Raw genomic sequence first — 25537 nt, 5'->3', positions numbered from 1 at the left:
TGTATACTTTGAATGTTTGGTGAAACTAAACTAACATACACTTAAGTCAACTAAATAATCTTATTTATATATTTAGTAAGACACACACACACACACACACACACACACACACACACACAAACATACACAAAACGTGAACAAATTCACACCAAAAAAAGAACGTACACACCTGGACAATTAGTGATCAGTCACAAATCAAGAACAAACGCAGTATTCCATACTGTTAAGAACGTCGAGAGTATTGTTCCCCTTTATTTCTTTATTTGATTCATCTATGAAGCAATTTCAAGCTAAAATGAAGTATGAACAACTTCCAAACAACTGACGTGTTTTCATTTGCTACCAACCTGCACCCCATCCCCGACTTAAGAAAAGAGAACAAAAGTACTTACAGTATACATGTTTTGTGTCTGTCTGTCTGTCTGTCTGACCATATAAATGTATACATGAATATAAACCTAAAAGAGAAAAAGGAGAGCACTTTGCTGATACTACAATTATTCTGTGGGGGATAACGCATTTGAATGATTTCTCCAACCTAATTCCATTTAATTGAATCAAAAAAGTGTGAAACATTAAAAGAAACAAACACTTCAAATGAGCAAAATTTTCTCATCACCTCATTTCAAATAAAGCCGTGCATATCAAAATGATCCCCAATCTCCTGAAAGATTTGTTCCTAAATTCATGATGTAAATCGCTTCTTGAAATACAATCTTTAAATTGATACTTGATGATCACAACTTTGTATATATAACGTTCTATTTATTCTTATCATACAAAATAACTGATCAAACTTTTGATTTTTCAAAACGTACCTATACTGAATTGTTTTAACTTATTATCTGTACAAGTTCTACCTGAGCCTTCTTGGATCTGTGTCGCTGAAAATATCAAATACCTCTTTCAAGTTGAGTACAAGAGATGTCAATCGAGTTTATGGCCGCACATTTCTTTTTCTACGTCTTTGGTATGTACACTTGGTGTTCTGTATATATGTGAACACTTCTGTGCAAGCTACACGGTTTTGATAAAAAAGTGTGTCTTCCAAAAGCGTTCTTGCGTAGCGAGCTCCTCGGACTATGATGGCATTTGGGAGTTGAACCGTAGTGGCACACAGAGAGTTAAAAATTAACATTTTTTTTCTTCTTTCGGTTTCCTCATTGCCTTTGTTATATGATTTCGCCTCGACCTCATTCTTCTCCATTAGATATATTTTCTTTGTATCGAGCTGACTGTTCAAACAAAGTTCTGGAGTTTGGTGGAAGAGCACGAAAGCTGCAGGATATTGGTGACTGTCACTTCTCTCATCTTCGTTGCTATAGTCCTGGATGATTTGTCGCATTAATCTAACAAATAAAAGAACGATGTTATTGCCTTTTGCTCTTCTTTGCCTTTTGATGGCTTCCTGGATGTTTGCCAGGGGCTCGTGCGAAGACAAAAACAAAATTCATCTTCAGAATGGGAAATACACCAACATTCTCGTCGCCATTGACTCGGATGTTGACGAAGACGACACGTTGATAGAACGCATCAAGGTTTGAGTTTTTACCAACTTTTCAGTCACACGCTGTCGTATTGTTTACAATTAGGTTAGGCCTTACCATCCAGTTTCAGAATTATTCATACAAAAAAAATCGGGAATCGGTGATCCCTTGCATTTACCCCCAATTTAATTCTACGCTATTCTATCGGGTTTATGTTTATGTTTATGTTTATGTTTATGTTTATGTTTATGTTTATGTTTATGTTTATGTTTATGTCTATGTCTATGTTTATGTTTATGAATAACTGACCACACGAGCAATGAAATTAATGGTCTCAGCATCACAGTACTTGGACTTTCCATAGCTTAGTGTGTGAAAAGCACCAGTCTATAACAGTCTGGAGGTCTTGGCTTCGAATCTCGATGGATTCTTAATTTTCATTTTCATTTCCATATTTTCATTGGAATCATATTTTTTCTGATTAGTTTCCCGATTTGTTTGAATCAATTAAGTGTGATTCGAAAAGTTGCGTCAATTCGATGATCCCTAACAGTTTAACATCCCCAAGTTGATCTTTATTCTTCTGTCCTGACGAAGAACTTGCAGTCATTCTTAAATTCATAGTATCTTAAATATTCTTTATAGAGCTCTAGCATTTTTTTTTTTTTTTGGGGGGGAGGGGGTTTCGCGGTTCATTCCAATACGATTAACCAACATTCTATTTTCAGAACTTTTTTTTTCTTGTCTTACTTCCCTTCGACTTACCTCTTTCTTTCCTCTTTTTATTTCCTATCTTTGTCACCCCCCCCCCCATTCATTGTTTGGAGGTACATCACTACTTTACAGTTGTTTACCGGGACTAATTTTTCAATTCCTCTCTCCCATTACAGATCAATAATTTTATATCATTTCTTTCTCTTCCATATTACTTCTTCTCGTGCAGCCTTTTTCATTAATACACTTTTAATTATGGCGTGAGTGCAGTCCTTCAAAACGTCATTGTGGACAACAATACAAAGACAATTCTATTAAAATGATATCTCTTTTTTCTAGCATAATGAGAGAACACTTAATGCAGGGGAATAGTATTACCCTTAACATACTGTATGCCACAAGCAATCCAATGGAATGTTTACTTCTCATCAAAAATGAAATTTTGTGGAATTCTCCTAACATCTATACCGTTGTCCATTATGACGCCATAAACTGTGGTAGTTTTCTTATCCAGCAAATCACTGCAACGGAACTCTAGATATCGATTTGAATCGATTGTACAATTTTCTTCTAACTTTCACTGATGTATTCTACTACTTTTGCTGCTTTCACTCAATCCACACTTATAGTTGAACTTTGGTTTCCTTTAAGTGTAATGAATAAACAAATGAATTTTGGGTAATTATAGTTCTTATTAAGGGGAGATGGTATTCATTGGATCATCGTGTCGGATGACAAGATCTTTTTTTTTTTTACATCCTCTTTACATCCGTAAGCGCAGTGGGACCGGGCCTTTAGATACTCTAGCTCCAAGGCACCGTTCGCCCCGGCCCGGAGCAAACGGCTTCGGAGGAGATAGACAATTGAGCAACAGTCGAATAAACAAAGGGGAAAATAAGGCATGATCCCCCGCGTCAAGATGTACGAAAATAGATCGCTCCCGTGACAAACGATGCAGCATTCCTGGACAGTTCTTGGTGCTTGATCTTAGAGAGGACAGTACCTGCATTTATTTGATGTGTTTCGCTGTACCCCAAATTCCCCTTCATGTTACCCATATCACAGAACGATGTGTCCAATGATACCTTTAGCTATTATTTTTCAATTCTCATTGTCCCCGCCCCTTCTCTTTTCTTTGTTTTGGGGAGAAGGTTGAAGGAAAGAAATGGTGTTCTTCTGTGTGTACATGAAGGAGAGTAATTTTTAGCTTGCCTGAAAGGATTTCAACTTTGTTGAAATAAAATGTAATGATATAATGTTTAGCACAGTTTGGCGCTCACAAACGATATTCATCACGCGTCTTGTTCTTGTTTGATTTCCTTGATTTCATAAGGAGAACTTCAGGACAGGCTCAGGCATTCTATTTGAAGCTACCGACCACAGACTGTACTGGGATGAGATCCAAATTCTCGTTCCCATTACATGGAGTGGAAAACCCGACGTCTACGAGACGGCCACCTATCAGACGTTTGGGAGCGCCAACATCCGGGTCGTGGAGGGAGCTGCTAGGGACCCTTCGGTAACTAACCACGCCGAGTGTGGAAAGCCAGGTCTGGATATGACGCTAACATCCGGATACCTTCTTCAGAACGTCGACACATGCAGTGGTAGGACAAGCATTCCGACCATTATATTTAACAGTATATAAATAGTGAATAGTCATGAGTGCGATGGTACCAGATTTCACCATTTTTCACCAAGTGCGAAATCTTGTTTCATCGCACTAGTTAAGACCATTGTCAACATGACGTCAACAAGTCAGATTCTTGAATCGCGCACAAAAATAGGAACCATTTTCAGTGAAATGCGAATGAGCAGCACAGACACTGTCAGTCTAGTCAGGGGTGACCTCCTCCCTGATCTAGTCGTACGTAACTGCTGAGTGTGCGCAGCAAAGGTTTGTTTGTTGTGATATCAGAGCCGTGCAATGGAACAGAAACTTCGAGCCAATCATGAGTTTAACACCGGAGTCAACGGAAATTGATGACGTCAAGATTGCACTCTAACAGAGACAGCGTGCAATGAAATTTTTTATTGCATGTCACGTGATAATCGACCAATCTGATAGCTACATTCTTTTAAGGTGTATCATCTTTCATCATTGTTGCACATGCATAAGTTGCTTGTAAGTGTGTGTGTGTGTGTGTGTGTGTGTGTGTGTGTGTGATTTGCTTGTTACATTTAGTTTTATGTAGATAATACAAGAAAATCAACACTGACGAATTGATGAGATTGTTTATACAGGCCATACGATTTCCTGAAGGTAAACAAAAAAGTAAAAACAAATTCAACCAGCTATAAAGATATGCGGCTTGCAATCACCATTTCAACGTTAATGACTCAAATAGAAGGTAGAAAGGTGAGTAGTTATAAGAAAGAGAGAGTAGGGCCTACTCAGCATGGCGGAATCCTTTATTTTACTTTTTTTTTAATTGTTTTTGATTAAGTTGAATAGTTGTACACGATCTGCTGTGGGGTATATGGAGAGGCTGGATGATATTTACTTGAATCTGTAGATCGAATATAACAGTCATAATCCAGATAAATAGGCCCTACAGTGTTATTGATTTCATTTTCATAGGGAAAGCGATGGTACGGGAATGGGGCCGCCTGAGATGGGGTCTCTTTCCCGAGCACTTTACTGGCTCAGGTAATGGAGAAGCCAACCAGTACATGTACCAAGATCCGGATACAGACGACATATACTATGAACCGACGAGGTGTTCGCGTGATCTAAGTGGCGATATGAGAGACGAAAGTGGCATGACGTGTCTGAAGGATTCTAATCGGAGAGTGGACGAGGATTGTGTATTCACTCCTGAAAGTGGACAAACGACGAGCTCCTCTCTACTCTTTGGTTCGCACTGCGTAGACTCTGTGAGTTGAACAAATCCATAATCACTTCAGTAATAATTACTTGTCATAGCATATGTCATAACAACCTGAAGATGAGGTACACCGCTTGGTAGTACGCTGTTCACCTAAAAAAAAAAGAAACAAAAACAAACAAAAACAAAACAAAAACAAAAAAACTTTGGTTATGCTATTACAATGTATTTTACATTTGTTCGATTTCGAAACTTTTGCAGCTGAAGTGGCCCACAAACACATATCTCTTGCGTGTGTGTGTGTTTGTGTGTGTTTGTGTGTGTGTGTGTGTGTTTTGTTTAGCTTAGTTCACTTTAGTTTTGTTTTGATTATGCTATAATGTTGCCTTAAAATGAGAATTTGCAACAAAGATATCTAACTTTATGATGTCAACAAGCTGAAGCATAATTATGTAGGCTACTGTAGATTTTCTGGTGTGTTGGAGGCACGTCGCCCGAGAATTATCAAGTGTCAAATGAGTGCCTACAAGCAAAAGCCATCTGTCAACATTTCGGGGATATCCATCTAAGGACCGCGAAGGGACCCGGTTGCATCCGTGCTCTTCCTTGATGTCTATGCTAGCTCCGTATATGTGTGGTCCGCGTTCCTACCTTGTCTATCCGTGTAGGCACCGTACTTGGCCGTGTAGACACCCAGGTGGGATCGTATTTACACCGGTATTGTGAGGAAAGTTGCGATTTTGCCTGCTGACGATCCGTGGTCATCCGGGAAAGTGTAAAGCACAGAGCCTTTAGTTATTCTCTGTTCTGCAATGGATGCAAAAATCCTATCAAACAATACACACTCACAAACTGCTGGTAGCCCGATGTCTATCAAACAATACACACTCACAAACTGTTGGTAGCTCGATGTCTATTTCTGAGGACCCCACAGGCCACCAGGATTCAACTAATGCCGAGCTTTAATTACATATCATATTCACTTATGATATACACATCAGGGCGCGATATTAGCCACGTCCCGGCGGTCCGGGGCCAATAAACATTTATGTCTCGCCATCAAACTCAAAGGCCCGAATTCACGAAGGTGGTACAAATGAAACCATGGACAAAAACCATGGACAAAAACCATGGAGCGCCAAGTGTCGCACGGAATATTTCGTTACGAAATTGGTCATTTCGTCGACAAAATGACCGTTTCGTTAACGTAATTATCATTTCGTGGACGAAGTGTTCATTTTTAGTTACAAAATAATTATTTCATAGACAAAAAGACTGATTTCGTAACGAAATATTCCATGCGACACTTGGCGCTCCATGGTTTTTGTTCATGGTTTAAACCATGGTTTCATTTGTACCACATTCGTGAATTTGGGCCAAAAAGACAATTTTTTTTTTTTGGTGGCCAGATTATGCAATTCGATTCAGAACGGGTGGTTATGTTTCCTTCATATCTGAGGCGTCTACATCCCCCCCCCCTTTTTTTTTCGTCGGGCCACAAAGATTATAGATACAGAGATATCCATGGCGTGTTCGGGCCCACCAGAAAAAAACAGAGTTTAGTGTCGAGTATATATCAGGGGCCCGTTGCATAAAACTTACTGTTGAATTTCAGTGGTAACTACCGTCAAAATTAGGCATCACAGCCAATCAGCATCAAGGAATATAAAATTTACCGCTAATTTGAAGACTTACCGCTAGAAAGGAGCGGTAAGTCCAGCGGTAAGGGTTTTATGCAACAGGGCCAAGGATTCGATAAGATTTTTTGTTTTCCTCCGGTTACCCCGTTCAGGCCAGCAAGACTGAAATTTAGGTGTCCCAAAGGAGAAATGCAGTGAAAGGAGAAATGGAGAAATTTTCAAAGGGGTCACCGAAGGATAACCTTTTCGGATATTTAGTGGCCCGACATCAATGTTTAGTAGCCCAGGGCCGCCGGGCCAGCGCAAATATATGTATATATCAAGGAGACTGAAAATTAGTGTGGAGAGCAACTCTTCCGTCTTTCGTACCACAGATCTACCAATTTTGCAACGAATCACAACACAATTATGAGGCAGATAATCTCCAAAATTATCACTGTGGAAGAAAGAGTGCCTGGGAAGTCATGAGAAAAACGGGAGACTTCACCTGCGAGGATACCTTTCCAGACCCAAGCCAGGTGGACACTGAGCCTTCGTTCACCATCCTTCAACAACCTGTCCGAAGAGTGGTTCTTGTCCTAGACATCAGTGGCAGTTCGTCAGTGAGTCGGACGCATTTTCCTACCATGCCTACGTAGTATTATCATTAAAGGAGAAATCTTAACCGGTTAAAAGTTAGTCTTGCAAGAAAGGGTAAAATCACTGAACACTGAAAATTTATTTTAAAATGGATAGATAGTAGGGTAGCTATGATATTGGGAAGATTTACTATTTGTGCAAAACTGTTCTCGAACAGTCGATACGAGTATACAAATGAGTGAGTTGATGCTGTCATCATCTCATAACTTTCTATTTAGTTCAAAACTGACAAAAACTCACTTTTTCTGTTACAATACGGAGTAGAAATGTTAAACATAGTATTATTCCTGGCTAGATAACCTGTCTAGTATCAAATATTGATAGGTCAGACCAATCATCATTTGATACTATAAGGTAAAAATGCATTTGGATAAAAAAAATGGAAAATTGAAGCCGTTTGTGAAAACTCAATGGAAACGAGATATGAAACTCGTCACGCTGACGAGTTAGGTGATACGCTTGGGGTCATCAGGTGTCGGTCATCTGTGATCGACAAAGAAAAGAATGTGATATAGGCACCTTGAAGTTATATTGAGCGTGCATGCAAAACCGTTTCTCTAACCACTCGGCCACGGGACATCCCCGGAAATGGTAAGGCAAAAAAGAAATGTACAGATATTACATGGGGAAAAAGTCAATGCCCACTCAACAATCGTGGCCGCGTGAACATGTATTGCATTGCTAGACGGAAATGCGGCCTTGTAACTACTGATGTCGCTATGCCATTTCTGGCAACTTGGGAAAAATACGCGCCGTAGACATAAAGCCTATAATCGGCTGGTTTTTATATTTTGCCTTTAATCACAATTTTCAGTGTGATGACGTCATCAAAGTACAAAACAATGACATGGTCTTGAAAGACAATTGTTCAAAGTACAACACCTCCGTCGTTGTAATTACATACTATGATCGGTTAGACAAAGTCAGCCTGCAAAATTTTGCAGCAGTCGAAGCAATGTGGTCTCCAACACAAAAAAGAGGGATATGGTGTGTGTCTGTGTGTGTGTATAGGTGCGTTTATATACGAACGTGATTTCTATGTAATATGTAATACAAAATTGAAGAAAAAAAGTAAAATAGCTAAGTATTTTGTTTCGTGATCTTGTGGGGTTCGAACCCGCAACCTCACGTCTCTGAGACGTCGCCTTTAACCACTCGGCCATACGTCTCGGCGAGAAAATATGGGGAACGTAAACTTATGTATGTGAAAGATGAATCGGGAATCGTTTTGTCCACATTCCATTCTCATTTTCAGTTTTAAACTGCAAAATTGTCAACCTGATGATGAGATTTCAAAAAATAAAATGCATGATTACTGAAGCTTATTGTCACAGCTACAACATACTTAAGTTTCAGAGGAAATGAAGCAAAATCAGCTGAGATAAAGGTGCTTAAACGTTGTCAAGTCAATGCATGGTTTAAAAAAAAATCACCTCCCATAGACATAACACGTAAACTTGTCCGATTTGGCATCTTTACCTTTAATCACAATTTAAGGTATGATGACGTCATCAAAGTACAAAACAATGACATGATCTTGAAAGACAAATGTTCAAAGTACAACACCTCAGTCGTCGTCATTACATACTATGATCGGTTTGACAAAGTCAACCTGCAAAATGTTGCTGCAGTCGAAGCAATGTGGTCTCCAACACACAAAAAAGAGGGATATGGCGTGTGTCTGTGTGTCTGTGTGTGTGTATAGGTGCGTTTATATACGAACCTGATTTCTACATGGACGAATATGTAATACAAAATTGAAGAAAAAAAGTAAAATAGCTAAGTTTTTTGTTTCGTGATCTTGTGGGGTTTGAACCCGCAACCTCACGTCTCTGAGACGTCGCCTTTAACCACTCGGCCATACGTCTCGGCGAGAAAATATGAGGAACGTAAACTTATGTATGTGAAAGCTGAATCGGGAATCGTTTTGTCCACATTCCATTCTCATTTTCAGTTTTAAACTGCAAAATTGTCAACCTGATGATGAGATTTCAAAAAATAAAATGCATGATTACTGAAGCTTATTGTCTCAGCTACAACATACTTAAGTTTCAGAGGAAATGAAGCAAAATCAGCTGAGATAAAGGTGCTTAAACGTTGTCAAGTCAATGCATGGTTTAAAAAAAAATCACCTCCCATAGACATAACACGTAAACTTGTCCGATTTTGCATCTTTACCTTTAATCACAATTTAAGGTATGATGACGTCATCAAATTTCAAAACCATGACTTGGACTTAAAAGGCAAATGTTCAAAGTACAACATATCTGAATTTGGGATAATATTGAGCTTAAACAACAGAGATACGAGCAAATGAATGTCAGAAACAGTACCTCAAAAAAATTAATTCCACTTTTTTGATTTCAGATGATGATATGATGACGTCATAATGTAATTATGGAAATATTAATACTTGAAACGTTATTTCCAATTCATATGTTTTTGTAATATGCAATAAAAACATAGGGTAACCAGACGTTTTAAAGAGCTATGGCGAAATAAACAAAGACATGTTTTTCGCTATATCTGCACAAAGACGCGAACACGAAATTTCAACTTTGACGCCAACGCATTCCTTTGTTATAGGTCGAAATTGATCGGAAATCAATGGATATTGTTACTTAATGTATCAGGAATCCAAATCTGTCAAAAAATGTGCATTTTCAGTTTGCTTACGCGCACTACGCGCGAAAATGTGCGGACGGACGCGAACGCGCGAAACGCTTAAAATTGTCTGAAACTTCGAGATTTCCCATTGGTAAGTTGTTTTGAGCCTTTTAAAAGTTTGACGCGCGCGTACGCGCGCGTAATAATGTCTTAGGTAATTAGCATTAAAATGTAAGATAGAGCGTGACCTGAACTTAATGTCCGCCGAAAATGATACAGACATGACCTTTAGATATGAAGTTATGATCGATCATGTAACATGGTCCGAAAATCACAAAATGGCGCCTAGATGACGTCATAGATATGTTACTGTCATGAAAACCTTATTGTGGCTAGATTTTGTCATGAGACATGTTCCCTGAAAATGTCATGTTATTCCGTAATGTCATTCTTGAGATATTGATGACACAAAATTGTCCAGAAAGAAAGAAGAACGAGATATGAAACTCGTCACACTGAAGACGAGTTAGGTGATACGCTTGGGGTCATCAGATGTCGGTCATCCGTGATCGACAAAGAAAAGAATGTAATACAGAACCTTGAAGTTCTAATGAGATACTTAGTTGAACTTTTTTGGGCCTACATTATTCAGATCACATTTGTTTTTCTGTCACACAAACTAAGTGGAAATTCTGTGCGTGTGCGACTAAGTCGATTTACGGACTTTTTGAGTACTTACAGTGCATAAACTTAGACCCCGTTTACGGTGCGGGGCTGGGCCGAGCCGCGGCCGAGCTGCAATCAAGGACAACCTCAATTGCGAGGCCGAGCCCCGCAATTTAGTCCGTTTACACTGCCGGGCTCGGCCGCGCTTTTGATTCGAACCTTTCAATATTTTGTCGTAGTGGCGCTCTACCCTTTTAAACAAACGCAATTTGGTATTGTCTGGTTTTCAGATCCTTTGCCAACTGAATTCCGTGGCGACGAAGTCGCCGTTCGGGCAAAGGCCTTTGTCGAAGGAGAAAATCCTTTGCAGGACAAAACCACCTTAAACTATACTAGTTTTCGACGTTGAAGTAGTTAATATCCTGAATAGCGAAATAGTACAGGCGAGGGTTTGGAAGCCAGACTAAAATTGGCCGCGCATTTAGCCCAGTTTGCGCTTACACTGAGAAAAAGGCCGGGCGCGACCGCGGCTCGGCCGCGGCCGAGACCACCTCCAGAGCGTGGCCTAATGCGAGGCCAATTTTGGCCCCGCATTTGGCCTTTTGCGCGTTTACACCGAACGCGGCCGAGCCTCGCACTGTAAACGGGGTCCAAGTGATCCTCGGCACGTACAAATAAAACATGACAATTAAGTGTTTATAACCATCCTGGCTTTAACAGTGGCCTTTTAAAACATGACCTTTGACCATTATTTACATAACCAATATGACTCCCTCTAATCTTGCTATCACAATGATCAGTTCAGAGAGCTCTTACAACTATATACAAGCCTGTGAGATTTACCAGCAGTAAAACCAATGAAGCCTCCGATACAAAACAGGGGATATAGAGCAAGTGAGTCTGTTTACATGAGAATGTGATTTATCCTGGACGAAAGTGATACCTCAATTAAAGAGAAAAGGGCAAAACATCACCTTTAACCATGTAACTATAGGTCTCCTCCAACTAAGAGTACACTTTGAACGTAAGCTTATACGTGAATGATAATTTATGACGATCTCACGTGATCGACACACATTCAAAGGGGACAGTTAGAAGTGGAAAGAGTGCTTAATCGTGTCATTAATTCCTAATCAATGACACCACTACTTTAGGCATATCATAATTTCTCATCTAAAATCAATGGCCTATAGGACTCATGCACCATTACTTGTATCGTGCATAAACTTTGTTTTTTAAGCTTTGAGTGAAACGTGTCATAACATAATTCTGTAATTCCATCAGCAGTGATCGATATAATAAAGAAGAAAGATATATCACCGTATTGAACGCTTAGAACCTAACGGGGGGGGTATTATAGCATGATACTCGGTTCTTTACTGCCCAGATGCCAACAACACCCATCACCCACGGCTACGCATAGAGAAACAGCCATGGCGAAAATAAAACTTTGCTTTCTCGTAGGCAGAATGACACAGAACCCCGTCAAACACACTTTTATTGGCAGGGATGGGCATGAAAAAGTGTATTACTAATACTAAACAGCGTATGCATTCCATTCATGTGGCGCGAGATACCTCTATAGCAACATAAAGCCTGTCTTCAACTCCGTTGGTCGAACAATGGCAACCTGAAATTTCAAAGAGATGAGCGAGACGCTATATACACCTGGCCCAGAGTTAATTTATTCAGTTCTCATTCCTACTTTAAGTTGGGTTATGCTATTGTAATCATTCCCATCTGCAGTATAACAAAACCAAAGTGAGGGAAAAGGGGAGAGAAAAACGAGAGGTGGCAAAAGGAAAACTGCATGCACAACTGCAATCCATGTCATTGCGTGTGACAGGTGAAGCAAATGTATTAGTTGTTATAGCAGTGGTTTATGAGCATAAACTGGCAAATAGACAGACAATGTCAAATATAAAAACCATCAATTTAATGTCAGAGAAGATGGTAAACAAGATGCATTGAAACTGTAACTAAATCGCTGCTCTTCTACTCGATCACGGAACGTCTAACTCTATATTCAACAAAAAACAAATGTTAGGGGAAAGAAACAAATTTAGATATAACATTCTTAAATTAAAAACAAGAAAAAAAAATGTCCACGTCAGGATTAAAAAAAAAAACGCCGCACGAACATGCATTATATTCTAGATGGGAATACGGTCTTGATGCAAAGGTCCAATGATTGTCTCATTACTTTAAAAGCAATCTATGGTTCCCTTACCATCACCAGTACCACACCACAATGACGTCTCTAAAATCAATGGTAGCACATTTATCATTGCATCATGCATTAACTCCCTTTGCCTAAACTACCAGTGGAACGTGTCATATTATATTGCGTATTTCGATCAGTAGTGATTGACTTTAAAGAAGAAAGATGATGCAAAAAATTGAACGCTTACCACATTGCTTATAGGGCTATTCCAGTTTGGTACTGATCTGTTCTATTCTCCCAGATGCCAGCAACATAATATCACCTATGGCTAACTAGTGAAACAGCCATGACGAAAATAAACGACAGAGAACCCCGTCATAATCACTACACTTGGAAAGGTGTTGCCCGAAATTCCTCATTATGAAGCAATATCAAGTCACTTCCTTCCCTGCCTGTCTTTAACTCCGTTATTTGGTCAAACAATAACCTGGAATTCCAAAGAGATAAGCGAGACGCCATGCACCTGGACTAGAGTTAATTAATTCAGTTCCCATTCATGTTAGTTATGTAAACGAACACGTTCCTAAATATCCTGCTACAGTATAACAAGAACAAATGAAGAGAAAAGGAAAGAGAAAACGAATCGTGGCAAGCGGGACACTGTAACAAGGGGCAATTTACAACATTAAGTGTGACAAAATTATTGAAGCAAACCCAATCTCCAAACTCCAATACAAAGCAAGGGAAATAGAGCAGCCGTGTTCACGGGTTACGTACACTTGATAAAATAATACGATAAATGACATCGGAGTAAAGCTGAACTGCCGAAAAAAAAAGAGAGAAAAAAAAAAGAAGAAAGAACGGATAAAAGTCCTGCGGGGGTCGAACCTCTCGCCTTCCGGTATGGCGTTATGAAGAACCAGCGCGCTAACAGATTATGCCACATTGCTGTCCTGAAGATCGAGTGCAAAACTTAAATGTAAATACTATTGTGACAGTGTCGACTTGTGATGGCGCTATTCAATTTCTCACAAGTGGCAGCGTGGATTCGATCAATATACAGTTGCAAAGAAAAATTGGGAATCGTTCCGTACAGATTGCATTCTCATTTTCAGTTTTAAATTGCAAAATTGTCAACCTGATGAGGAGATTTGAAAACATAAAATGCATGATTACTAAAGCTTATTGTCTAAACTACAACATATTTATGTTTCAGAGGAAATGGAGCAAAATCAGATGAGGTAAAGGTGCTTAAACGTTGTCAAGTCAATGCATGGTTTAAAAAAAAATCACCTCCCATAGACATAACACGTAAACTTGTCTGATTTTGAGTCTTTACCTTTAATCACAATTTCTAGTGTGATGACGTCATCATATTTCAAAACCATCACATGGACTTGAAAGGCAAATGTTCAAACTGCAACATATCTGAATTTGGGATAATATTGAGCTTAAACAACAGAGATACGAGCAAATGAATGTCAGAAACAGTACCTCAAAAAAATCAATTCCACTTTTTTCATCTAAAATGACGATATGATGACGTCATCGCGTTTTCCTGGCAATATTGATACCAGGAATGTTATTTACAATTCATATACTTTTGTAATATGCAATAGAAATATAGGGTCAACGGACGATTTAAAGAGCCATGGCGAAATAAACAAAGACATGTTTTTTCACTATATTTGCAGAAAGACGCTCACGTGGAATTTCAACTTTGACGCCAGTGCATTCCTTTGTTATAGGTCGAAATCGATCGGAAATCAATGGATATTGTTACTCAAAGTATCAGGAATCCAAATCAGTCAAAAAAATTGCATTTTCATGTTGCTTACGGGCTCTGCGCGCGGAATTGCGCGGACGGACGCGCACGCGAGAAAATGTTTGAAACGCTTAAAATTGTCTGAAACTTCGAGATTTCCCATTGGGAAGTCGTTTTGAGCCTTTTAAAATTTTGACGCGCGCTTACGCGCGCGTAATGATGACCTGTGTAACTAGCGTTAAAAAGTAAGATAGAGCGTGACCTGAACTTCATGTCCACCGAAAATGATACAGAAATGACATCTAGTTATGAAGTTATGATCGATCATGTGACAAGGTCCGAAAATCACAAAATGGCGCCTAGATGACGTCATAGATATGTTACTGTCATGAAAACCTTATTGTGGCTAGATTTTGTCATGAGACATGTTGACTGAAAATGTCATGTTATTTCGTTATGTCATTCTTGAGATATTGACGACACAAAATTGTCCAGAAAGAAAGAAGAATAAAAAAAAATAAAGAGAGATTTTGACAATCACAATAGGTGATACGCTGATAGCGTATCACCTAATAAAAAGAAATAAAGAGAGATTTTGACAATCACAATAGGTGATACGCTGATAGCGTATCACCTAAATATTTACGTTTGTGCTTATAAATTTCCCTCTTTCTTTTCAGACTTAATTCAGAAAAATAACCCTAAGGCATACGTTCGTATTATGCATGATTTGTCCCAGCATCTAACTCTGTCCTCGGAGTGAAAAAGGGACCGCGACTTTATTATAGTGAAATCAAACACGAACTAATTTTCTTTAATTTGGTGTATCACCTTTTTTACGAAGCAAACAGAATCGACAAGGTGATTCAGTCTGCTGACATCTTTATTCGACACTACATACCCGCTGGTAGCCACCTCAGCATCATCATATTTCACACGTATGCTAGAGTCAACGCTCACCTTACATTAGTTCAGAACGACGACAGCTCTCGAGACGACCTGCTCAGTGCCCTGCCTACGGAGACTATGGGGAGTACCTGCATCGCCTGTGGCATAGAGGCCGCCCTCAACGTGAGCCTCTCTCCACCAATCGAATTCATATTCTTGTTGCAATTTGAGTTGAGGAAAATTAAACGTAACGACGAGAGAAAGTTTACTTTTACTGCACGAACGACTTTTAGTAAACTGTTGAATTTCTTGTACGGGTTGGGGATAGGTCTTATACTATAATTAATTATCTCACCTGGACTACTGACACTGAAATAGTATTCATACAGAATGAATTACAGCTGCATTCTTTGTGTTCGCCTGTCGATGTCCGGCACGAATTTCGAAAGTCCTTGTAAATTATTTCTTTTTGATATTTGTTTTACTTTCAAATTGAGAAAGTACTAGTACTTACACATGTACTTTTAGTTTAGACAAGTATGGTTTTTTCGTGAGTTTTAGTAAGTTCAGTTAGACCCTCACAACCGCTAAATCAACAACACGCGAAAATATCTGTACGCGAAAATTTCAGCTCGTACAGTATGTCCAATATACTGTAGGTATTTTTTCCTTTCTTTTTCGAACAGGAACTTGGTGACACTACAAATGGTAGCTATGTACTTCTGCTGAGCGATGGTGGCGAAAACGTGTCCCCGTATATCAGGAACACCATCCCCGCCATCATGGCGTCTGGCGTTGTGTTGGACACCATTGCTGTAACCAACAACGCTGATGAACAGATGGAGGATCTTTCGTCCATGACAGGTGGGAGACCTTATTTCTGTAGTGATGGAGGTAGCAGCGCTTGTCTTACCGAAGCCTTTCTATCATCGGTGTCTGAACGCCCCGAACTCAACTTCGTTCCCATTCCTCTTCAGGTATGCAAATCGTATCTTAAAGTATGGTGAACGAGACATTAATATCAAGAAAATCATATGAAAGGTGTCAAAACAGAGGGAAATGTCTCCTAAAACATATTTCTAATATGACTTATTTAAAGATATTCGCGCCACTGAGAAATCGCAAGTTAAAAATGACTGATTTGCTTCACCGATATTCACTCCGGAACAGCCGTCTTTTTCGAGCCCTAAAATATGACGTCACGAAATGAACAAAAGCCTTTACGAGTGCAGCGGGACATCGAGGCCGCTATTCATAAAGTACGTATTTCTTGGTGAGCGGATGCAATATCTTGCCTGTCTTTAGTCGCCTCTGCTTTCTCGGCTGATACATTAAAACGTCCAATTTTTACCTTATATTGTACGGAAAGACTTTGAGTTTGACATTGACAGGGAATTGAGTGATGACAGTGACAATGACACTGATAGTGACAGTGGCAAAGTCGGGGTTGTAGAAGAAGCGAGGGAGAGGCGACGGATATGGAAGGCCGCTGCGGGCACAACTCGTTTAGGGGCATACATGGAAACGGGCACACTGCCTCTCCATACATATACCCCAAACGAACCACGTCCGCAACGGCCCTCCATAGACGGAGCCCACTGTGTGGATGGAGTGGTAGCACAGCGCACATTTCGTGACGTCATAATTTCGGTCACCAAAATTTGGCCTTCAGATCGGGTTTAGGTGGTCTAAACATGGTCTCAAACCACGATCTCTCCATCGTTCTGGAGACGTTTTTACCTTCTGAAAGTTAATTATTCATATTCCTAGAGACTTAAGCTTTCCAGAAATGTATAAATCACCTTGTTTATGAATACTGTCCTTTTTTTCTCGTTCACCATACTTTACAACTTTTTTATGCACTCATCCTTTCAGCTAATAAACTGATATAACGAGATTGACACGTAGGCCTATGTATTGCTGAAAGTCTGTTAAAATCATCTGCACATCCAGTACACACATAAGGGAATATATTTTTTCTCCTGTATACTATACAATACAAATATCTTTCCATAGGTTTAATAGTAATCTCCATTATAGTCATAAGCTGTATGCATCACAACTTTGCATCTATTATGGTCTTTAATTTTACTCCTGGGTGTCAAATAATAACGATAATCGTGTGAGAATCTGTAGCAAGTCAGCCATTGGGAATGGTCTACAACTTGAGATGATTTTTTTTTTTGAACGAAAAAGTGGATTATAATCAAGGACATTGTGTTACTGCGATCTACAGAATTCTGACAGGTCTCCACGTATTATGTTAATGGTTTTCACGTACCCATCGTAGGTTTTTTTTTGTTTTGTTTTTTTGTTTTTTAGGGGGAGGTTGTCAGTGCTTTCATCCTAAAGGCATAGATTACATGCCATTGGGAAGGAATACAAACATCGTTATTTCTCGTACTCCTTTCCAGGTTCTTATGGTCGATGTAATTGTGTCCGCTAATGGACATAAAGTTCGCTCTTTCTTTATCAGTGAAGTAGAGGGCACCGACACGGTGATAGCAGTAACTCGGTTCATTGATGACGACGTTGAAGTCATTGTCGAGGGACCAAACGGAGAACATTACGATGAAAATTCTCAAGGCTACCAATCAGACTCCCAAAGAAGGATTGTATCTATCACAATACCCGTTGCTGAAGTAAGTTGGTCAGCGACTTTAATTTACTCTCCATAAGACACCCAGGCGTCAAAATGTATTTTTGTTTTAGATAAATCTTTCCCCAATGAAACAAATTATTAAAATGATGCAGTCTTTGACGAAAAATACACACAAAGAACACTAACGTTTTACCGATAATAAGTTTAAGCTGTGAACTATGGGTTGAATTTATTCAATTATGATCGTTTAATCCTGGCTAATATAAAACACTGATAAACTCAGTGCATATTTACCTCGGTGTAGGAGAAGAACTTCATCACTTGAATAATTACGCAGTACCCGCTTCATGTAATCAGGTTCATAGAACCAGCACCTGCTGGCGGGCGGAAGCTCAGTACGTGGTCTAGTGGATAAATCGCCGCCTGCCCGGTGATCAGGAGATCGTAGGTTTGAATCCTGACCGAGTGTACATGCTTATGAGTTTTTTTCATCGTGGCTACTATCAAAACACTGATCTATTCGGTGTATTCGATGTAGGACAATGTGTCACTCAGTTGCAACCTGTATGTTGGTCAATATACTAGTAGTCCATGCAAAGGCAGTTAGTTGCCATCTCTCCCTTTGCTCGCACTTTAGAGTTTGTTTGATCTGATGTTACTTAACTGTTACAACTATAACAACCTAAAGAAAAACTTTAATGATTGTCTGAGAATGAAGAGAGAGAAGATAGAAGGAGAAAGCGCGCGAAAGAGGGAGAGGGGAAGTTGGGAGAGAAATAGAGACTGAATGTGAAATAGGAAGTTTGTTTCCTCATTCACCGTAGAAATCTCTTTCAAAAGATTATCGCTTCGCATAGAAACATTGCTTCACAGCACGTTCTCTCAGCCAGTGTGAACTCTACTTCAATGCTACTTGAAAATTAATTCTACTCAACAGGCAGGTAATTGGACAGTCACCCTCGTTAATACTTATCATTACAACCAAACTGTGGGGTTGATGATTACAACCAAACAATGGAGCGAGACCGGAGCGGTGAGCGTCGACGTCATTCTCGGATCTAGGGTAGGTTTGCCGCCCTTTTCATCATCATGTTCACAGTGTAATGGGAAGTTATTCTTTGTCTTAGCGGCGGCAGTAGAGTCATTAAAAACGGTTTAATTTTACAGATAGAAGGAAGTCCAAGAGAATAATAAATCAAACTTATATTACAGCATATCGCATATTATTCTTTCTGTTATGAAAAAGATTTTATGCTTCCTTTTGAAATTGCTAAAAGTGGAACACTGTTTAAACTTTTCTAGTATGATATTCCAAATTACGGGACCTTTTTAAGAAATTACTGTTCTTGAGGTATTGTGTTTATAAAATTATAAAAACAAGAATAATGAGAATTTCTAGTATCATACAAGTTCCTATCAGAATTATAAATAAGAGGGTTATTGAAAAATCACGCAATAGCTCATTGTGAAAGAATACATTAATGAAGTTATTTGAAATGTGTGTATACTGGTGATTGTACAACACCCCCAACAATATTACAATATGATAAGTGTAATAAAAACATGCTATTTTACACATTCATCAAAATTTTCAATGATGATGTAATTATGTTCTAGATCACTCATGTGATCTTCGAATTGTTCTTGATATTTTAAAAGAAATATGATTAATATGATCGTCTTGTTAATGTTATCGATCTCTTAGTATCAAACATTTTGTGTTCTTCGTTATTTTAGAAGTTAGACTTCAGTGCCACCCCTATGTTGGGGGTGTATGGTATCGTCCAGCAAAACCACCAACCCGTCCCAGGTGCACGTGTTGTAGCAACCATACAGAGCTCGACCGGTACTACACACCTACTGGAGTTGTTTGACTCAGGAACAGGTTAGGCATCATTACCTTTGTGGACATATCACGTGTTGCGCTTGTGCAAAGATTATCCTATATAGGGATAACCGACTGAGAAAAAAAGGATTCATCTTAACAACAATCGTCTGTAGAATATTTTATTTTGCTAACCCAAAGAGTTCCACGTGCACTGATAAGTATTGCGAAAAAAATCGAATGCGATCAAGAGTTAGATAGCTGGCAGTAAATTGTGTGAAACTCACCGCAAGCAGGCAAGTGCTTGAGTCGCCTCAGCTGCTACAAAACATCTGCTGGAACTGAGACTTTTTATCACTAAATGTTGTCATCGTCTGAACTGTTATTGCTACACACATTTTTAAGATTTCGGTTTCCATGTATTGTTAAGTCTGACTCTTCGTCATCACAATGTAAGTGAGCTGAGCATTACAACTTTCCGTGGCTGTAAATAATACTTTCTGGAAAGGCAATATTTCTCTAAAATGACAGAGAATGTCGACAATTCATGTGTCAAACCTGGCGCACGTCACGAGACTGACACTCACGAGTCATAGAGCCCACGAGTCATACAGCCCATGAGTCATACAGCCCATGAGTCATACAGCCCATGACTTCGACACTAAGCAAACAAGTCCCACGAGACCGACACGTTAAGTGCCGTGTTGTATCTGTCGAACTCGTCGGCTGTTTTTTACCTAGTGTCGAACTCGTGGGCTGTATAACTCGTGGGTGTCGGTCTCGTGGGATGACCCAGTCAAGCAAACATTCCTGCGGGGAGGGCATGACTTTCTCTTTTTTTGTGTGTTTCTAACTGTGTCTGAAGGTTTCGATAAGGTGAGGGATGATGGGATTTACTCTGGAGTTTTCACTGACATTGATGGTGACGGTCGTTATAGCTTGAAGGTCAGAGTTCTGGGTATGACGACTGAAGAGCAGACGGAGGGAAGCAGACGGCGTGAGTAAAATCAAAGTCCCACTTTCTACTTTACTCAATTTGTAGAATATTAGGGCATTCATTATTGCTTTGGTATGACTGTTTATGATCGCTGGATGTGTCATACTAGGATTATATTCCAAGTACTTCAATTTGTTTTATTTCTTAAAACACAGAATTCTTTACTTGCATAAACTTCAATATTTATTAACTGTATTGTCTTCTGTAATAGAGTAGGAATACAAAGGGAGAAATTACTTTCCGCGTTTGTTGTGATCTCACTTTGTGTGTATAATAATTAATGTTCGAATGATTCTGCCGTGCAGGTCGCCGATCTGTTGGAGCAACTGTAGCACCCTCCCAGACGGAATTCATGCGAACTGCTTCTGGCGGAGCGTTCGTTGTTGAGAACTACTTACCCAATGCCCCTGATATCCTGGCGCCGTCCACGATCACGGACCTTAGACAAACAGAGTTTTACAACATCAGTGCAGTGAGACTGGTCTGGACAGCAGTCGGAGATGACTTCGATCACGGCCGAGGTGTGTGTATATGTTGTGAGAGGTATCAAATGAAAAAAAGAGTTCTTGGCCAATTCTACTTACCAAACACCAACTAAATAGAACGTAGGCCTATTATATTTTTGTACTCATATTCAAATTATTTATGCCAGTGCAGCATACACATTTATCTGGAAAATTTCAAAATACAAAACAGGAGAAAGAACTTACGTACCTTGGTAATGTCATTAGATTTCAGTGACATGTTAAAAAATAGAAGTTCTTCAACTTACAGTACAATCGTTATATTATTTTGATGCCACTGCCTTCCTCAACACAGAAGTGAGACAAAAGTAGCGTAAATGAACATCATCTAACAGTAGAACATGGGTGATGACCGAACATGACCGAGTTTTTACGTCTTGAATGCGCATGTCAGAATACTTCGTAGGTTTATAGTGCATTCTTTCCTTCTCTTCAGCTTCATCGTATGAATTGAGGTATTGCACTGACTTCACTACACTGAGGACCAACTTCACAGAGTGTACTCTGGTAGACAGCGACCAGCTGGTCGAGGGTAATCTATCCGATATCGCCATCGCTGGCGTCGAGGAGAGCGTCACAGTACAGCTCCCCGAAGGTTCCCTGAATGTCTCGCATCACTTTTCCCTGCGAGCATCTGACGAGGCTGGCAACGTGGGTTCGACATCAAACATCGTATCAACATCCGTTATCATTGCACCACCGGCTACCACTACCCTAGCTCCGACGGCCACCGCAGCATCGGGTTCTCCCTTGACAACGGAGAAAATCTTCATCATAAGTTTATCGGTCGTCTTGTTAGTAGTAGTCATTGGTGGATTAGTTGGTTTTTTCGTTGGTGAATATACTTCTAAACAATGTTTTGCCCCCACTAGCAAGCACGACGGAGAGGGAACTGTGGGGTATCCTGGCTCGAGTGATAATCAAGCACATGTGAATGTAGTCTGCACGGAGGAAAACGATTAGGCCTTACACATAACAACCTTAAACCTTAGGCCTTACACATAATATTTAGTATGGCATTCACTAATGATGGTATGAGCGTATAACGGAAAAGGAGCTAAGTGTTCCGAGATATATGAAAAGTCGAGAAATTCCCTAGAAATCATGAGCGAAATAAACACAACAGTAATATCTACGCTTGAAATTTGAAACATTGGATTTGTCTGGTGTGGTTTTTTTTTTCTGTTTTTGTTTTATTTATGTGGAAAGTGCTATGCAAGTGGTTTTCGTGTTCAAATGGTAGCCTGACAATGAAGTTCAATTCAAACTCTAACCCCTTAGCAATGGCCTATGTATCGCTCATGTTTACTACTACGTTTTCCTGCTTTAATATGATATTCACACAAAGATTATTCTACTCGGAATTTCAAGATGTTTGTCTTGCTTTGCAAGGTTGATAGTCAGAAAGGTTAAGGCAAAGCCTTGTCACAGCACATAGTGTTAGAACAAGTCACTTTATTCACAGCGACCCTCATTTAACACGTATAAAAATATCACGGTAGTGATCCGGAAGACGGATGAGTGTCAGTGTGGTTGTATAGTGTATTTAGCTTGTTACGTGGTAAGGTGGTAGTCTTGGTGCAGCGATCCTTTCTAGGAATCTTTCAACTTTACTTTAGAGCCCTATCTTATCGCTTTTACCCACAATCATGTTTAAATGACTAATTAAGATGGCGCAACGACAGCTAAAGTTTGAATTTTTGCAGATTTGTTTATGAAGCGAGTCATAATTGTGTTTCGGTGTTTTTTTCATCAATTATGATATTCCTGTTTCATCAATTTCAATATTCCTATTTACGTGTCCCCATAGAAAAGTTGCCATCAATACAGAATGTGTTTTTTAATCAGACGGGGTAGGCTTTGTGCTTATTATCGACGTCGCATTTGGGCATGTGGAACGGTCTTCCAAAGTCTATTAAGTGATGTCCTTGTTTGTCACATATAAATATAAAGAGTATGCTATTGTGAAGTTCTTGCGTGTCATGCGTGTCCCCATTTTTAACCTTTATATGTCATCCTAAATTCGTACATCCATATATATCAATGTCAATATTTATTCACACTCTTTTCTTGTGTGTTGCTTTGTATCGTTTTCTTTCTGTCTCACTTCTAGATAAATGACTGAAGTTTCTTCTTATTATCATTATCAGCAGCAGCATTATTATCTTTGTCATTATCATTATTTCAAATCAATACCACATTATATTTACGGATATTTCATCTATTCAGTTTTTCAATGGTCTACACTCTTAAAACATCCGAGTCAGAACTGACCCGGAACTGGATCCGTTGGGGTCACACACCGTTCCGGGTCAAAAATGACTTGGAATTTGGTCATGAAGACCCCGAATGGGGTCACCCTGACCCAATTCATGACTCTGAATGGGTCATATCTGACCCTATATATATTCCTTGTCGTTTCTGATCCGGAACGGTGTGTGACCCCGACGGAGCCAGTTCCGCGTCAGTTCTAGTCTGGCTTCCAGACCCTCTGCCCATACTATTTCTCTATCCATGATATCGACGCCCTCAACGTCGAAAAATAGTATAGTTTAAGTTGATTTTCTCGCGTTGCCTTCGGCAAAGGCGGCGACTTCGTCGCCGCAGAGTCCAGTTGGCAAAGGGTTTGGAAACCAGACTACGTCAGTTCTGACTCGGATGTTTTAAGAGTGTACAAATTTGCACACACAAAAAAGACAAGACATGTATGTGTGAATAATGGAAAATATTTCGATAGAAATAAATGATTAATTTCGCCAGAACTTCAAAGTTGGAACCTGACATAGAACTCCAAGTAAAAGCATGAATGTTACTTAGAAAATTTTGGCGACATTACACTCACTCTATTAAGCTATATAAAGCGTTAATTTGTATAGTACTGTATCAAAATATTTCCCTGTATATTTCTTATATATTTGCAATTAAGCTGTAATGCACAGTACCTACCAAAGTGGTGATGTATATATAGGAAAGAAAGTTTGAAAAAGTAACAGCTTTAGAATGTGAGTGAATCAACAATTGTTCATTCAAAAAAAGATATTAATAGAACATACAAAAACTTAATGGATAAATCCAAAGAGTACTATTATGATAAGAATATCCATATTATTTTGGTTAAAAAAATACGAAAACAAAACCTTGGATAAGGTAAGGAATATCTTTCAATGAAATTTGTGATAAGTTATATAAATTATATATGTTTATTGAATAATTGAATAACCTAATGCAATAAATCATGATAGGTTTCTATCATGTCTATAGAGACAAATATTTCGAGAATTTACAATGTTTATTCACTATAACTTAAAAAATCTAAGTGACAGGAATTCAACAAGCTAAATACAAACAGCTTCCTACCGATTGCCTATACTCTAAGTAGTTTTGTGATCATGAGTAAGGTTCGTAAATAATATGATTGGGTTACTTGTGTGTTATACAAATTTCAAGAAAGAAATATCTGCTGCTGTAACATATGAAATGTCAAATGATGGAAGCTCTTTATGTTAAAGGTATTGTTTAGCACTGGTAGCAGTGCTTTATAAGAATTTCGAGATGTCATACTTGATGCATATGTGTAGGTCAGTTGAGTCACAAAACATCCTACAATATAAACAAATCGCAATAAAGCCTAAAATGTAAGGAGATATCACTTCATAATATGTTCTTAAACCATAATTGTAAACGGTTTAGTCTAGGCCCTATTGTTCACATTTTGTATATTTAACAATACTTAACATTGATTGTAATGACTAAAAAATTTACATTGGTTATTTCCATCCCTAACTCACATGAAGCACTAAAGCTGGATTATTGTTTCATCTGCAAATAGTAAATAATGCCTTTAAAGTGTCTTTTGTAATCATCTCCATGTCTTTATCTGTCTAATGATTAAGATTAAATTCCAATAATGTTGGGAAACAGAAGTATTGTTATATTTCTTTTCATGTGAGGTTTTCTACATTAGCACATAACATGATGTGCGTATTATTTACAGACACACTTTTTTTTATACAATTGAATTTCGTTCAATATCAGGCTCATTTCTACAATGAAACTATTATGAACAAAAATAAGTAGCTTTTTTTAACATACAAAACAATATCTAATGCAGATCATACCATAAAAAAGCGATATAGAATTCTGCATAAAATTCATAATATAGAAAAAAAAAATATCTTGATAAACTTGATC

The 25537-nt window shown here is 38.9% G+C and overlaps 1 protein-coding gene across 1 annotated transcript; it reads left to right on the top strand.

The window, feature by feature from the left end:
* The first annotated feature begins 1400 nt into the window (after positions 1-1400).
* Positions 1401-22309, top strand: LOC139717102 (calcium-activated chloride channel regulator 1-like). The gene is made up of 11 exons (XM_071628608.1): positions 1401-1538; positions 3535-3808; positions 4783-5078; positions 7044-7263; positions 15355-15581; positions 16085-16375; positions 17813-18040; positions 19738-19885; positions 20691-20822; positions 21128-21343; positions 21783-22309. Exons 1-11 carry the CDS (start codon positions 1401-1403, stop codon positions 22307-22309), a joined length of 2697 nt encoding a protein of 898 aa, XP_071484709.1.
* The last annotated feature ends 3228 nt before the right edge of the window (positions 22310-25537 follow it).

The sequence above is a fragment of the Diadema antillarum genome, unplaced genomic scaffold (assembly GCF_040938485.1).
Source record: "Diadema antillarum isolate AM-2024a unplaced genomic scaffold, OU_Dant_1.0 scf00000071, whole genome shotgun sequence".
NCBI classification, from domain to species: Eukaryota; Metazoa; Echinodermata; class Echinoidea; order Diadematoida; family Diadematidae; genus Diadema; species Diadema antillarum.
This window is presented reverse-complemented; position numbering and strand designations above follow the sequence as displayed.